The sequence below is a fragment of the Rattus rattus genome, chromosome 17, assembly GCF_011064425.1.
Source record: "Rattus rattus isolate New Zealand chromosome 17, Rrattus_CSIRO_v1, whole genome shotgun sequence".
Taxonomy (NCBI): Eukaryota; Metazoa; Chordata; class Mammalia; order Rodentia; family Muridae; genus Rattus; species Rattus rattus.
In genome coordinates, this window is record NC_046170.1 from 26,239,446 (window position 1) to 26,254,335 (window position 14,890).

A 14,890-nucleotide genomic window follows, 5' to 3' on the forward strand; every position below is an offset into this window, starting at 1 on the left:
CGGGATGCAGAAATAGGTGGATCTCCATGAGTTCAAACCCACCCTGATCTAGTAGCAAGTTCTGGCCCAGCCAGTGCTAAAACCCTGTATTAGGAAAAAGAGGATGGTGATAATGATGATGGTGGTGGTGGTGGTGATGGTGATGATGATGATGATGATGATGATGGTGATGATGATGATGATGATGATGATGATAAAAAAGTAAATTGTAAAAAAAAAAAAAAAAGTAAATTGTATTACAGTGAGGGAATTTAAAAAGTGTGTGTAAAACCACAAACATACCTACCAACGGGAATCTAAGCACTGAGAAGATGAAGTTCTGAGGATTGTGAATTTGAGGCCAGCCTTGGTTACACAGTGAGATCTTGCTTCAGAGAGGTGGGGGAAAGGGGGAAAAGGGAAAAGAAGAAAAGTTGGAAAAGGAGAGGAGACAGTGTGGCTAGACAATGAGGTAAGGATTGTCTATCAATGATTTTGAGGGGCTTTGTTTTAAAGTTTTTTTTAATTTATTTATTATATATAAGTACACTGTAGCTGTCTACAGACACACCAGAAAAGAGCATCAGATCTCATTACAAATGGTTGTGGGCCACCATGTGGTTGCTGGGAATTGAACTCAGGACCTCTGGAGTCCCCTAAAAAAAATTTTTTTTCCAGAGCTGGGGACCAAATCCAGGGCCTTGCACTTGCTAGGCAAGCGCTCTACCACTGAGCTAAATCCTCAACCCCAAGATTTATTTTTTTAAATGTATGTAAATGTAGTGTGACAAAACACACTTCCCTACTCATCCCAGATAGGAAACCTACAACAGACCAAAGTACAGATACTACCAAAGTCCACCTTGGTGAACCAACGAGTTTTATGGTGGTTACTAATAGTGGGGGTTTGCCTACAGGAGCAGAAATGACTCTAAGACACTTGCATCACCAAAGCCCACCCCAGCATGTATGACAGCTCACAAAGCTGGGAACTGGAGCTGTGGGGACAACTCAACGGGTTAGAGAGTGTCCTTTGCAAGGGACTCTGGCCTAAACCTCTTCCAGGCATCTGGGCTTTCTTTTCTCCTTACTCTGGCAGGGAGGGGCCTAGTGAATCTGGTCAGTTTTAGATACTTCCTGAAGGTTATTATCTTGAGGAGGCTGCGACACAACAGTCTGCCTCCATGAGTCTATGTGCACCCTGTGCGTGCAAGTGCAGACCCCTTCACAAGGTGAGCACTCAGAAACTAAGAATGTACAGAGGTCAGCAGCAGAAGCTGTGTTTGTTTGTGTTTTAATTTTAGTGTGTTATTGTTGTTAGTTTAGAACTTACTATGAAGTCCAGGCTAACCTTGAACACAAAGAAATTTTCCTGCCTCTGCCTCCTTAGTGCTAAGATAAAGGATATGCACATCTTTAAAAGGTATGGGTGTTTTTAAGTTTGCTGAAAGTTTTATCAGCTGTGTTTGCGACATTTGCTCTAGACATTAGGGTCATTACTGATGTGTTTGTGACATTTGTTCTGGACATTTGCGTCACTGTGATGACACTAAACATATCGAAAGGAATGGACTGTGCGTTTTGTCCCCAGCACTCAGCAGTAGAACAGAAGTCCAAGGACATCCAGAGTCTCAAGCCGTCCTGGGATACAAGAGACTCTGGCTCAAAAAAAAAAAAAATGCCATTTTAAAAATGGAATTTTGGAGCTTGTGAGGTGGCTCAGAAAATAAAGGTGCTTGCTGTGCAAACCTGGTAACCTCACTTCAGCCCCCAAGACACACAGGAAGGTAGATGGAGAGAACTGTCACCCCAGAGCTGTCTTGCTGTCACACATTCCCTCCCCAGTGCATGCACATCATGCTCAAACATACAACCATAAATTCCCAAATCTTAATAATTGTATTCAGGTTTCCTCTCTAGTAATTGCCACTTTTTAACACTTTATATTTCTATTCTGAATGACTTACCTGCTTGTCTTTTTTGTGTGTTTTGTGAAGACAGGGTTTTTACACCATAGTTCAAGCTGGCTTTGAACCCACTATGTTCCCCCGGCTGGCCTTGAACTTGTACAATCCTGTCTTGGTTTTTCCAGTACTAAGATTCCATGCTTGCACCACCACACTTTTTTTTTTTTTAAAGCATATCTCCCCGATTCATCTCCCTTCCTTTCCATCTAAGCGTCATTCAGTGCCCAAAGCCAAGCTTCTCCTCCCGTACTTTTAGACTACGGTGGCTGGGAAGGGGCTCCAGGCTGAGAGCCTCCGATTGCATCGGGTTCTCTGCAAGATCAGGACCTCTGTAAATCCTGCAGAAATGAGGGTGACCTGCCACCTAACCTCACTCCCCGGAGATCGTACATCCTGCAGGAGTTTATAAAGCCACTACTGGGACGGTATGACTTCCACTTTAGCTCCAGCATCAGGATACTGAGGACCCCTTAAACATCCAGAAGACAGTGTCGAGGTCTCATGCTGGACTTCCGGCTTGTCCACTATAGAAGCTCTGGAGAAGAAGCACTGGAACCCCCAAGTGTACTAGAGACTACCTTCAGTGAAGTTAGTGAGCGGGTGGACATCCCAGCATGCCCTGGGGCAGCTTCTGAGTCAAACAAAAGCACTGGGGATCCCAGCCTGCATAGCCGAGGTATATTCCCAGCGTGCTTTTCTGCCCTACAGCGTCTTCGCATCAGCCTGCTCAGTTCCAGTCTTGCTCACCATTTTTTTTCCTTTCCTCTTGCCTTAGCCTTTGGTGTTAGTATATATAGGAATGTGCACCACAGGCAGCCATCTTGGTATCCCTTTGTTTGGAAGATGTCTGATGGTTTGGGTTCAAAGCTTGGGAGCCTTCTTGGTTCCAGGGCTCGGCCCCATCTCTCCTGATTTGTGCCGTGTGAAACTATTAATATTGTATAATTGTTGGTTGAGTACTATAAATGGCTCTTTGTGACCTTTCCTCTGCTTTGTAGAGCACTGGTTTCCCTTGGGGGTTTCTTTTATAGTATTTGAGGCTATAGTGTAGACATTTGAGTATCTGTAACGCAGCCTAATTAAGCATTCATTGAAAGGTTATTGAGTCCTTCATTTTCTCCTATTTAAGCAGCAGATTTGAGGATCCTCACAGATCTGGTTTTTGCCACACCTGGGATGATTTCTGACACGATACCCAGGTGAAAGGACTTATTTATGAATTCCTAAGTGATAGAAAAGTACCAGTTTCTATTGTCACTTGTCCCAGCAGTGTACAGCAGCACCTGGTTCCCTGGTAGTAGTCCACAGCACTTGGCTTTTAATTAGTCTTTCTCAGTGGATTGTTTTTTTCGTCTAAACACAGCTTCACTTGGGAAAGTCCCAGGATCTTAACGGTTATTTCCACGTGCTCTTCCCCGAGCTACCAACCTCTCATTCAGAAGTGTGTTCACTTTGTAAGTATATTCAAGACAAACTAGAACAGAGACTTTGAAGGCGTTCTCTCCTGGCCTCTCTCCTTGGATGCCCTGTGGCCACACCCTGATCAGACAGGTACTTCCCTTGTCTTCTAGTCAGTTGACCAACATCAGCGGGTAAATTGGCCAGGACTGATCATTGAGAATCTTCTGTGCTCAGAGAGATGGGTCGTTTTATTTTGCCAGAACGTCTAACAGAATTGGACGTTGGAACTCTGTAGCACCTTCATGTTGTGTCTGAGATGTCAAATCTCCGCCCCACTCCCCATCCCTTTCATGGGTGTTTCCTTGGGGTTGAGAGGGAGCAGTCTGGGCATTTCTGACCCAAGGGAAATCAGATGTCCCCAGTACAGTACCCATCAGTTTGCATACATCTGTTTCTTCTTCTTCTTCTTCTTCTTCTTCTTCTTCTTCTTCTTCTTCTTCTTCTTCTTCTTCTTCTTCTTCTTCTTCTTTCTTCTTCTTCTTCTTCTTCTTCTTTCTTCTTCTTCTTCTTCTTCTTCTTCCTCTTCTCTTCCTCCTCCTCCTCCTTTTTTCTTTCTTTTCTTTCTTTTCTTTTCTTTTTTCTTTTTTTGGAGCTGGGGACCAAACCCAGGGCCTTGTGCTTGCTAGGCAAGCGCTCTACCACTGAGCTAAATCCCCAACCCTGCATACATCTGTTTAAGAACCTTTTTTTCTTCCCCAGCTCTAGTATCCCAGAGGCTGGACTCTTCTTGTCCAAGTTTTATAGTGGTATCAGCTTTTAGATCTGAGGTTCAGCCTTTACAGACTGTCTTTTAAAGAAAAGTTTTGAACCTAAGTCAGGGATTCCAGGTTCCATTGAGTGTCCCCCTATCTAGGGCGGAAACATGGGACTCCTACCTCTTTGGTTGTGCTTGTTACGTTACTTTCTGTAGACACAATCCCAGCTGAAAGCCGTCCGTTCCCCTGTGTCCAGCAGGCACATCTTCTTTCTTCAGAGGATCAGGTTCAAGTTCATTTCCCTCTGTGGGGAAAACAGGCTACAGCAGCCAGGCGCCTGAGGCCTGGGGTGGGAATGGAAGTCAGAGCCATGTTAAGGGCTTTTGTTTTCCAGCTTTAAAGTTTGAACTGTTGCGTCATGTGCTCTCTGGTACTCATCACTCACGTCAGAAAGATATCGACACAAGCCCATTCATGCCCCCATCAGTTAGCTAAGATGCATGGCCTTGCAACCCTACCACACCCGTTTCTACGGGCATCTTTCACTGAGGAAGCTGAGGCCAAGGCAGGATGAGTGGTGGTGAGACCTGGTTTGAGATGAGCTTCACCCTAAGACTATGGCACAAGGCCACTGGTTCCAGGAAGCCTCTGCAAGGAAGCCATAGTGATCTGCCCCAGGGCTTAACCTGTCAGCAGTTTCTCTGTGATGCTTAACTTACAAAGAAAGTGACTCATGTTCTCACAGATACCCCAGCAAATCTCTCTAGAAAGGTCAGTGTGTCTGTGAAATGTCCAGCCTCTGCCTCCCCCACTGAGCCACAGAGACCCCCTCAAACAGCCCTTTCCAGAGGCAGACTGAGCCAGTTTTCATCTGTGTTCTTGGGCACTGGGCATCTGCTTCTCTGTACTTCATTCTTAAGGTAAATCACAGTCGCAGGTTAACCCCTTTGCAGGTCAGGAGGTGGTTTTTCTGTGGTTTTGAAAAGACTAGCTGTGGGGGGTAGGGGGGTACTGGAGAGAAGGAGCAGGGGATATGAGCACTGGCTATTCTTCAGAGGACCCAGGTTCAGTTCTAGACACCTATGCGACTGCTCAGAACTGCCGATAACTGCTCTTGCGCCCTCTTCAGGCGGGTGCAGGTACTACATGCACTTGTCCACATTCTTTTTAAAAATTAAAACAAAAAAAAAGACTGAGTATGGTTGTACACACCTCTTATCCTAGTACATGGCAGGCCAAGGCAGGAAAATGACAAGTTTTGGGCCAGCTAAGCCTACGTAGTGAGTTCAGGGGCAGCCTGAGCAGCATAGCAAACCTTACCTCATAAAAGAAAAAGAGGGGACCAGAGAGATGGCTCAGTGGGTGAGAGCGCTTACTCTGCAGGCATGAGGACCTGAGTTTGAACCCCCACATAAATGTCTGGCATGGTTGTGTGTGGCTGTAACCCAGCCAGCATTGAGAGCAGAGACTGGCTGATCCTGAGGGTTTGCAGTCCAGCCAGCCCAGCTGAAATGGGGTGGGATGGGCACTTCCTGTTCAGTCAGAGACTTTTTTAAGGCCATCAGGGAGAGAGAAATAGAGCAGACACCTGATTATCGATCTGGCCTCCACATGTCTATGCACCATACATATATATGAGACACCCATATATCCAACACACAATTTGGGGGGTGGAATCTGGGACTTGATGTAGACACCTCTGTGTGTATTGTGCATACGTAGATTAATGGTACTGTTATCGAAGGCTTATCTTGTACCAGGCACACCTTAGTGTCCCCACTTTTCAGATGAGTAGATAGAACTTTCATATGCTCACGATGTTTGCCTAAGCACACAGCTGATAATTATGTAGCTATCAGCCCAGGTCTTCCGGACCTCTCGGAAGCTATGTAGTTGGGGCTTTCTCTCTGATGCTGTTTCCTGGAGGCAGTTCAAGACACCTCCATCCCTGTACCCTACAGCCTCTTGTTCACTGAGCTGTTGGTTAGAAGCTGTAATAGTCCTTCCCAGAACTAGGGAGAAAATCACTGAGCTGAGAGTCTTAAGCAGAGTGGGTGTTTGAAGCATGCCCCTGCCTGCCCGGATTCCTGCCTCTTGGTTGTGTTCCGCTTCCTGTTGAACATGAGTTGGAGCTGATGCTCCAGGGGTGTGCGGTCTGCGGGGGAGGCTGAGACATTCATAATACGTGACTGCTGGCTGCTTGATTGTTGTCTCAGAGGCGCCGTCCCCTCTGAGAATAGATGAACAGCAGAGATACTGAGATGCTAACATCTAGCACCGTGCACCAGTGGGGAAATGCAAGCGACCGGGTAGCAGGGCGGGCTGTCCACTCCTTGAGGGTAGAGTTTGTAAATAATAGGAAGGGGTTTGTCTGAGTTAGTGGCTCCTTGCGGGTATGGCAGATTTTAGAGTTTGGGGGGGCTTGAGGCTTCTGAGTATTGGAGGGACCATTAGTTTCCTGCTGGGTAACCTGGAAGGATGGAGCTGCTGCAGAGATGGAGAAGTCGCTGGCACACCTGTGCTAGCTGGAGACTATCTCCCAGTTCAGGAACGGGGCGGGAAGGTGGCGATTAAGTTTTCATGTTTGTTTTTTTTTTTTTTGAGATAGGATCGAGTACAGCCGAGGATGGCTTGACACTATATATAGCCAGCAAAGACACCGAGCTTATGATTCTTGTGCCGCTTCCTCCCACGTGCCAGGATTACAGGCATATGATAACGTGCCTGGCGTGCTTTAAGTGTTTCGAACAACTGATATGGTCAGTGCCATGGGAAGCCAGAAGGGACTGTGACAAAAAGTCTTATCTTTGTCCCAGCTTCAGGGTACTCTTCCCAGAAGCCTGGGTTTTTTAATTGTTTTCTTTTTTTTTTTTTTTTTCAATTTTCTGTTTCTGTTTTTGTTTTCATTTTAGTTAGGGTTGGGGGTCAGGTGCCCACAGAGGCCAAAAGTGGGCATCAGGTCCCTTGGAGCTGGAGTTATAGATGTTTGTGAGCCACCTGATATTAGATGCTGGCATCTGAACTGCATTCCTCTGACTGATCAAGAAGTGCTTGTAACCACTCCGTCATTTCTCCAGCCCGCAAAGACGGTACAGATAGGGACTGAGGAGCGTAGCTCAGTGACAAAAGTTTCCCCTGGCGTATGTTAGTTCTGGTCAATATCCCTTGCAATAATAATAATAATAATAATAATAATAATAATAATAATAATGTACAAATGCAAACATTACTAGGGAACCATATCGCTCTATCTTAAGATGTATTAACAATGTGTCCCAGCATCTTCTCATATAACCTACAGAGTTTGAACATCCACTGATGATAGCTTGTTTATTTTTTGAGAGCTTTAGTATCAAAGCCAAGGCCTCATATGCTAGGCAAGTGCTTTACCACTGAGCTAGATCCCCTGCCCTTTTCATAGCTTTCTGTGATGTCTGGTTGGTCTTCCATTGCTTGGAGGCGGATAATGATGATGTCACAGGACTCCGTCCCTCGCTGATGTGCATTTAGGTTGTCTCTGCACTGTAGCTGTCAGCCATGCACTGTTGATTAGTTTGGAGAGCCAAGAGTGCCCTGCAGGGATTTAGGCAAACTTGTGGGTGAGCGCTTTTGTTCCTCCCTGTTTCTTGGTATCATAGGTACACAGTTTGCACCAAGGCAGAGTTTGAATGAATGCCTTGCTGAAGAATATGGCTTTAGACTTCTGACCATGCCTGGGTTCTGATTCTAATTCTACTCTTTAGCAGTCTGGATTTGAGCAAGTCATGTGGCCCTGGAGTTCTGGTTTCCTGGTGGTGACTGCTAGATGATGCTGTTTGCGGCTGACAGCGTCATGTTTGGGGGTTTTGCTCTGTGTGGTGTTTGTGGTAGTTCTGTGAAGTTGAGTGCTGTTCTTCCAACTCTAATAATCCAAATTCTTCATCAAAACACTATGCTTATGCCAGGCCATAATCCCAGCACTTGAGAGGCAGAGGCAAGCGAATCTCTGAGTTTAAGGCCAGCATGGTCTACAGAACAAGTTCTAAGACAGCCAGGGCTACATAGAGAGACCCTGTCTCCAAAAACAAAAAAGACATTGGTGTTCACAACAGATTTTAAAGATAAAAATATAGGGGGCTAGAGAAATGGCTCAGTAGTTAAGAATTACACTGCTCTTGTCAAGGTCCCATGGTTAGTTCTCAGCACCCATACTGAAGCAGCTCACAACCACTCCTAACTCCAGTTCCAGGGGATCTGGCGCCCTCTTCTGGATGCCTCACATACTGCATGCATGCAGTGTACAAACATACATGCAGGCCAAACAGCCATACACATAAGGTTAAAACAGAACAGAGACTGGCTTTAACAATAATCTTTATTACTTCTGTAGAGGAGTGGTGGTAAGTGAAGAAGCTCTCAGAGAGATGGAAAAGACCAGAGGTGGGTGGCTATGCAGATGACTCAGGGTTCAGACTGGTTTGGGAAGGACTTGGATTTTCATCGCCTCTCTCTATGTGACTTCAGTGAACTTGTTGAACCTCTCAGTTTCCCAGACTCAAAAATGTCCATTAAAATGCCTCTTATAAGTTTCTTCATGAAGATGAAATAAGGAGCTATGAGCTGGGCCTGATGGCACATGTCTATAATCCACATACTTGGGAGACGGCCGTGGGAGGATCAGAGGTTCAAAGCTAGCCTAGACTACAAGGGACCCCATCTGAAAATAAAGAAACTAAAAAGCAAACTATGTTAATGTTGGCTGGTAACAGTAACGCAGAAGAATAGAATTCCTAACCACTGAGACTGGAGCATAGCTGTTAAGACCACTGAGACAAAGTCCCGGGACTGGCTGGCCAGGACAGGAATTGAGTCTCACAATTCTAGAGGTTTAGGGTTGGAAGCCAAGGAAGGTTTGCTCTCGTGAGGTCCTTCTCCTTGGCTTTGTGATGGCCAACTCCTTCACTGCTGTCACAAAGCCTGTACTATGTCCAAAATACCTTTCCCAAGAACACTAGCAACAATGGGATTAGGGCCAGTGGCCTCTTTTAAGACCTTTTCTTCAAATATAGCCACATTGTGGTGTACAAGGAGCCAGAATACTTCAGTGTAGAGATTGGGGTGGGGCAAGAATCCAAGATAATACAGGAGTCAGGCATGGTCAGCACACTGGAAATCCTAGAATCTTGGGAGACAAAGGCAGGAGAATCGTGAAGTCAAGTTTGGGCTTCAAGTTGAATTGCAAGCTAGCCTGAGCTAACAAGACCTTGTCTCAAAACAGAGGGCTGGAGAGATGGCATAGTCATTCCAGCACTTGCCACTAAAGGGTAAGGCCGGGAGTTCTGACACTTGACACACATAAAAGCTAAGAGGGGGCCTCAGGTAAGAAGCCAGGTGGTGGGAGGAGAGAGCCAACATGGTGTGCTGTGAGATGCACACATCCACAGACATACAAGTGTAATTACAGTAAAATAACAAAAAGCCAGGCAGGCATAGTGGCCTGCCTGAAATTCCAGCAGAGCAAACTGACTAGGTCTCTGCGAGCTCTGGGCTCAGTGAGAGATCCTGTCTCAGTAGGTGGAGCAGCTGAAGAAAACACCACACACACACACACACACACACACACACACACACATACACACACACACACACATACACACACACACACACACACGTGCACACAGAGTCAAAAAGATCGCCAAAACAGAGAATGAAAACAAATGGTTAGCATATAGCCATGGCCATGTGGTTTAAAGAGTTAAAAGTATCTTGCAATCATGGGAAAGGTCATTTCTTCAAGGTTTTTCCCCCCGTCCATAGTTGCATGCACACTGTGTCATTTCAATGCCTGCTTTGTTTCATAGCACAGGAGCGTGTCCTTATATACTTTTAAAACTCTACAAGTGCCTCTTTGCACAGCTGTATGAGTGCATGCTACACACACACACACACACACACACACACACACACACACACACACACACAAAATATTTTCTGTATTTAAGCTGATTTAGTCTTTAGCATATCAGTCATTCCTGGTTTTTCTAGGGTTAAGGCAAAGCAAAGTTCCTCAGCTGAGCCTGCAAAAGTGTGCAATAGAGTAAAAGACAAGGCCACTTCCATAGATCCCGTGGCTCCTGGAATGGAATCATGCCCAGGTCCCTTTCTTGCCCCAAACCAAGTGTGTCAGCGCAGGCCTCCTCAGAGAGGATATCGTCAAGGAGGCAGGACCGTCTCTAAGCAATCTTCACTCTCCCACACGCACATCCCAGCCTTCCAGGAGGACTCTGCCTGCATGTGTGCACTCAGGGGCTCCGGGGCTCCAGGCCTCGGGGACTCCGGGCCTCGGGGACTCCGGGCCTCGGGGTCTGGCTCTGGGGCTCTGGGGCTCTGGGGCTCCGGGGCTCCGGGGCTCCGGGGCTCCCGGCCTCGGGGACTCTGGGACTCGGGGTCTGGCTCTGGGGCTCTGGGGCTCCGGGGCTCCGGGGCTCTCGGGGTCTGGCTCTGGGGCTCCAGGGCTCTTTGGTTTCAGGACTGGGGGGCCCCGGAAAGCTGGCGCTGGATTCCTGTGGGCTGCAGGTGGCTCGTTATGGTTGTTAAAACCTGCTGCCCCTTCCGCTGACTTCATCCACTTCCATAAGCTCTGCCAGGCTTCCGGCTTCACACGGTGGAGCCACACTGCCGACAAACAAATGTGTTGCCAGAAAATGTGTTGTGGATCTAAATACTTTTGAGCAAAGTGCATTTAGGAAGAACCAAAAGAACCAGGCATGGTGGTGCACTCTTGAGTCCCGCTACTCCCTTGGCTGACTCTGAGGTCAAGGCCAGCCTGGTCTACAGGCTATCTAGAAAGACCTTGCCTTAAAAAATAATAATAAAAAAAAAATAATGATGATAATAAAAATAAAGCGAGGGGCTATATACCGAGCATGCGTAAGACCTGGATTTGGTACCTAGCACTGGAAATAAAGATGGCGGATGCGAGCGTACAGAAGAGAGAGATGGCTCTCTGTGCCCTCCTAGGTCAACTAGGCACTCCTTTCTGAAGACCAACTCTTATCAATAACGAAATCTCACAGCATTAGCTTGCTCCCTGGATTCACATCCACAGTCTCCTGCCTCTGTAATGGCTTCCCTCTGTCTAGTCTTGGAACCACACCGTTCATGATGCCGTCCACTGAGGCTTTGCCTATGTGACACATACTGAATGCGCTAATACGCTTGTTTGTCTCCTCTTACTGTCTTTTATTACAGGGTCTGTCTAGACCACAAATGTTGGCTGTTAGTGGGGGATTGTCTTTCTTCCCCGGCAAGCATGCATCTGGCTTTGCTTCTCACCTTCTGCTTCTTGAACCCACCCTGGTTGCATGTTCTTGTGGTTGAGTTGTTCCAAACGTGGCAGTACCACCGTGTTTCTGTCCGTGCAGCTTTCAGGGACATCTACCATTTCCAGTTGTGGCAGTGATGAGTAGCGCTGCTGTGAACATCTTAACATACACCTTTCCTTTTAAGTAGTGGGAATTTGATTCAGGACTTGGTATATATATTAGACAACACTCGACCACTGAGGGACATGCCCAACCTTGCGAATACATTTTAACTTTTTTTCAAATTGTATTTATTATTTAATGCATATGGGTGTTTTGTCTGCATGGATGTCTGTGCACCACATGCATCCTTAGTGTTCATGGAGGCCGGAAGAGGGTATGAGATCTCCTGGAACTAGAGTTACACGATGTGGATGCTTGGAATAGAACCCAGATCCTCTGAAAGAGTAGCCAGTACTCTTACCTGCTGACCCCCTCTCCGGCCCCACTGCCTGACTTTTCCACAGTGCCTGTTCCCTTGCTCTCCCCACCAGCCAGACATGAGGCATCTGGTCTCTGCACTTCCTCCCTCTGGGAGCACAGCTCCTTTCTAAAGCACCAGTCTCCCATTCGCAAAAACCCTGGGCTTAGTCCCAGCAACACAGAGTAAAAGGGGCGGGGTGGGGCTAACAGCAAGCTTGGGCAGATGCCAGTGACTTGTTACTGACTGTTCTTCCACAGGACCCAGGTTCGATCTCCCAACATCCACACGGTGGCTCACAAGCAGCTGTCACTTCAATACCTGGGGGAAATCCAGTGCCCTCTCCTGGCGTCTTTGGGTACTACATGGTGCACAGACTTAGAAGCAGGCAAAAATTAAAAACACTCAGCACTCACATGTGTAAAATAAATCAATCTCCTTTGTTGGGGGTGGCTAGAGGGCAGTAGCTTTGTAGGCAGAATTCAGAAGAACTATTGTCAACTTAAATTACCAGAAGTCGGACAAATCGTCTGTGGGTAACAGTGTCACGTTCTTGGGGATAGGTCGCCTGCAGTGTGCAGATAGCCTCCAGAATGCTGTCTTCCTTCAGCTGTATCTCAACAAAGCTACCTGCCCACAACCTCCAGCCTGATAAACACAAGGGTTAGTTAGACACACGAAGGGGTGGTCCTCCCTCTCCCAGATCCAAATGTAGGGGCTGGAATGAAGATGGCTCAGAGGTTAAGAGCTTATACCGTTCTTCCAGAAGACCTGGGTTCAGTTCCCAACACTCATGAGACTTGTAACCACCGGCTGGCCAGGAAAAGTAAGCCAAGGCCCTGAGTGCCTTCGGCTGGTAGTCCTTAATCTAGTCAAAAGACTGCTTTCTAATTCTCTCTCTCTTCCTCACAGAGGCATTGGCTGGACACGAGGTGCTCGGTGCAGACAATGGAGGAATCATTACACTGAATAGGGGGACAGTCCAGGTAAATTGTCGTGTCTGTCATCAGGGCAAAAGGAAGGTGCTATGTTCAGATTTCTGCTGGCCAGAGTCTTTGTTACTATAGTAATAGGAACCAAATTAACCCTAACCCCAGCCAGCCGTGAGCTGTGACTGCTAATCAGGGCAGTGACTGAGGTTTACCAATAGGGGGCGATAGAGAGTCAGTCCGTGGGCAGGGAGGTGGGGCGGGGCTGCCATCATCCAGCTCACTCAGGCTCTGTATACTTTCATCCCCTTGCTCCCTTCCAGTTTTGTCCAGGTTAACCCCCGGTGAAGCCTATTTCAACACAGGATTGCCAACCCTATGGACTTCTAGAATTGTAGGCCTGAGGCGTTTAGTCATACTTCCTGATGTCTTTTTTCCCCCTTTCTCTATGTATTTCTGGCTATCGTAGAACTCACTATGTAAATAAGGGTGGTCTCCAACTCACAGAGATCTGCCTGCCTCTGCCTCCTGAATGCTAGGATCAAAGGCATACGCCACTACAACCAACTCCTGGTGTCTTTTAATTGTTTGAACGGGAGAATGTTCAAAACGTAAAAATATTTAAAACTATATAACAATCTGTCTCCCATCTGTTCATAGCCTGTCCATCCCTTTTGAGAAGACACACATAAAGATAAATTATTCCTTGTATATATACAAATTAAAAATGGACGTCTTTTTTGTTTTCCTTTATTGTTACTATTACAATTGTTGGGTGTGGTGGCATGGACCTTTAATCCCAGCTTTTAGGAGACCAAGGCAGGAGGATCTCTGAGTTCAAGGTCAGAATGGTCTACAAAGCCAGTTCCAGGACAGCTAGAACTGTTATACAGGAGAAGCCCTGTTTCAAAAACAAACAAAATTAAATAAACAATTGTTATTGTTACTTTTTGTGTTGTTGTTGTTGTTGTTGTTGTTGTTGTTGTTGTTGTTGAAGGCGAGGTCTCATGTGGTTTAGGTTGGCCTCAAATTGCTATGTAACAGAGGATGACCTCGGATCCTCCTGCCTCTCCTGAGAGCTGGGAGTAGGGGTGTGCGTTGTTGCCACAGACGACTCTTTCTCCTTCCACGCCAAAGCTAATGTGCTCTTTCACACCTTTGCTCGCAGGGAGGGAAGTGTGTGATGAGCTCCCCACGCTCACGCATCTTACGGAGACGAAAGAGAGAGTGGGTGATGCCACCAATATCGGTCCCTGAGAATGGCAAAGGCCCTTTTCCTCAGAGGCTGAATCAGGTATGGCTGGGCAACTCTAGGGTCTGCGGGCTTTATCGTCCGAAGGCCTAAGAACAAGGCTTCTTGCTGCTGGGTATCGCCTGCAGAAGGCTCCTGGCCACCAGGTGAGGCACCTGTCCCTCTGTCAACTGTCATTTTCCTCTGCTTCTAGCTTAAATCTAATAAGGACAGAGGCACCAAGCTTTTCTACAGCATCACGGGGCCTGGAGCTGACAGTCCCCCTGAGGGAGTCTTCACCATAGAGAAGGAGACGGGCTGGCTGCTGTTGAATATGCCACTGGACAGGGAGAAAATTGTCAAGTATGAGGTAAGTAGCCTTCAGCACCCAATGTAGATATGTTTACTGAGGCAGGCGCAAGGCCTGGGGCGGTGGGAACAGCAGCTGACCCAAAACCTCTGTGCCCACAGCTTTTTGGCCATGCTGTATCTGAGAATGGTGCGTCTGTAGAGGAGCCCATGAACATATCCATCATTGTGACAGATCAGAATGACAACAAGCCCAAGTTCACTCAAGACACCTTCAGAGGGAGTGTTCCGGAGGGGGTAATGCCTGGTAAGGAGGTTGGGAAGGGGCTCTTCTGGAACCTCATCATATTCCCTGTGCACCCCATGACCGTGCACCCCACGAGTCCTGCTCAAGCCTGACTTGTAGCAGAGCTCTGGCATTCACATTTGAAACCTTCCCAGAAGCTCTGGGCTCAGCCAGACTTAGGAGCTGCAAAGACTCAGACTTGGATCTAGACTTTGTCTCTTTGCTGGTTGTGACCATAGGCAGGACCTCTGAGCTTCAATCCAAATGGG

General features: G+C 47.1%; 1 protein-coding gene across 1 annotated transcript in view; it reads left to right on the plus strand.

Annotated features, from left to right (window-relative positions):
- Cdh3 (cadherin 3) overlaps positions 1-14,890 on the plus strand; it is a 48,767-nt gene that overhangs the window by 13,136 nt on the left and 20,741 nt on the right. The window contains exons 3-6 of the mRNA XM_032888035.1: positions 12,779-12,852; positions 13,964-14,089; positions 14,241-14,396; positions 14,498-14,642. Of these exons, the coding sequence (XP_032743926.1) occupies positions 12,779-12,852; positions 13,964-14,089; positions 14,241-14,396; positions 14,498-14,642 (501 nt within the window). The remainder of the gene's footprint in view (positions 1-12,778; positions 12,853-13,963; positions 14,090-14,240; positions 14,397-14,497; positions 14,643-14,890) is intronic.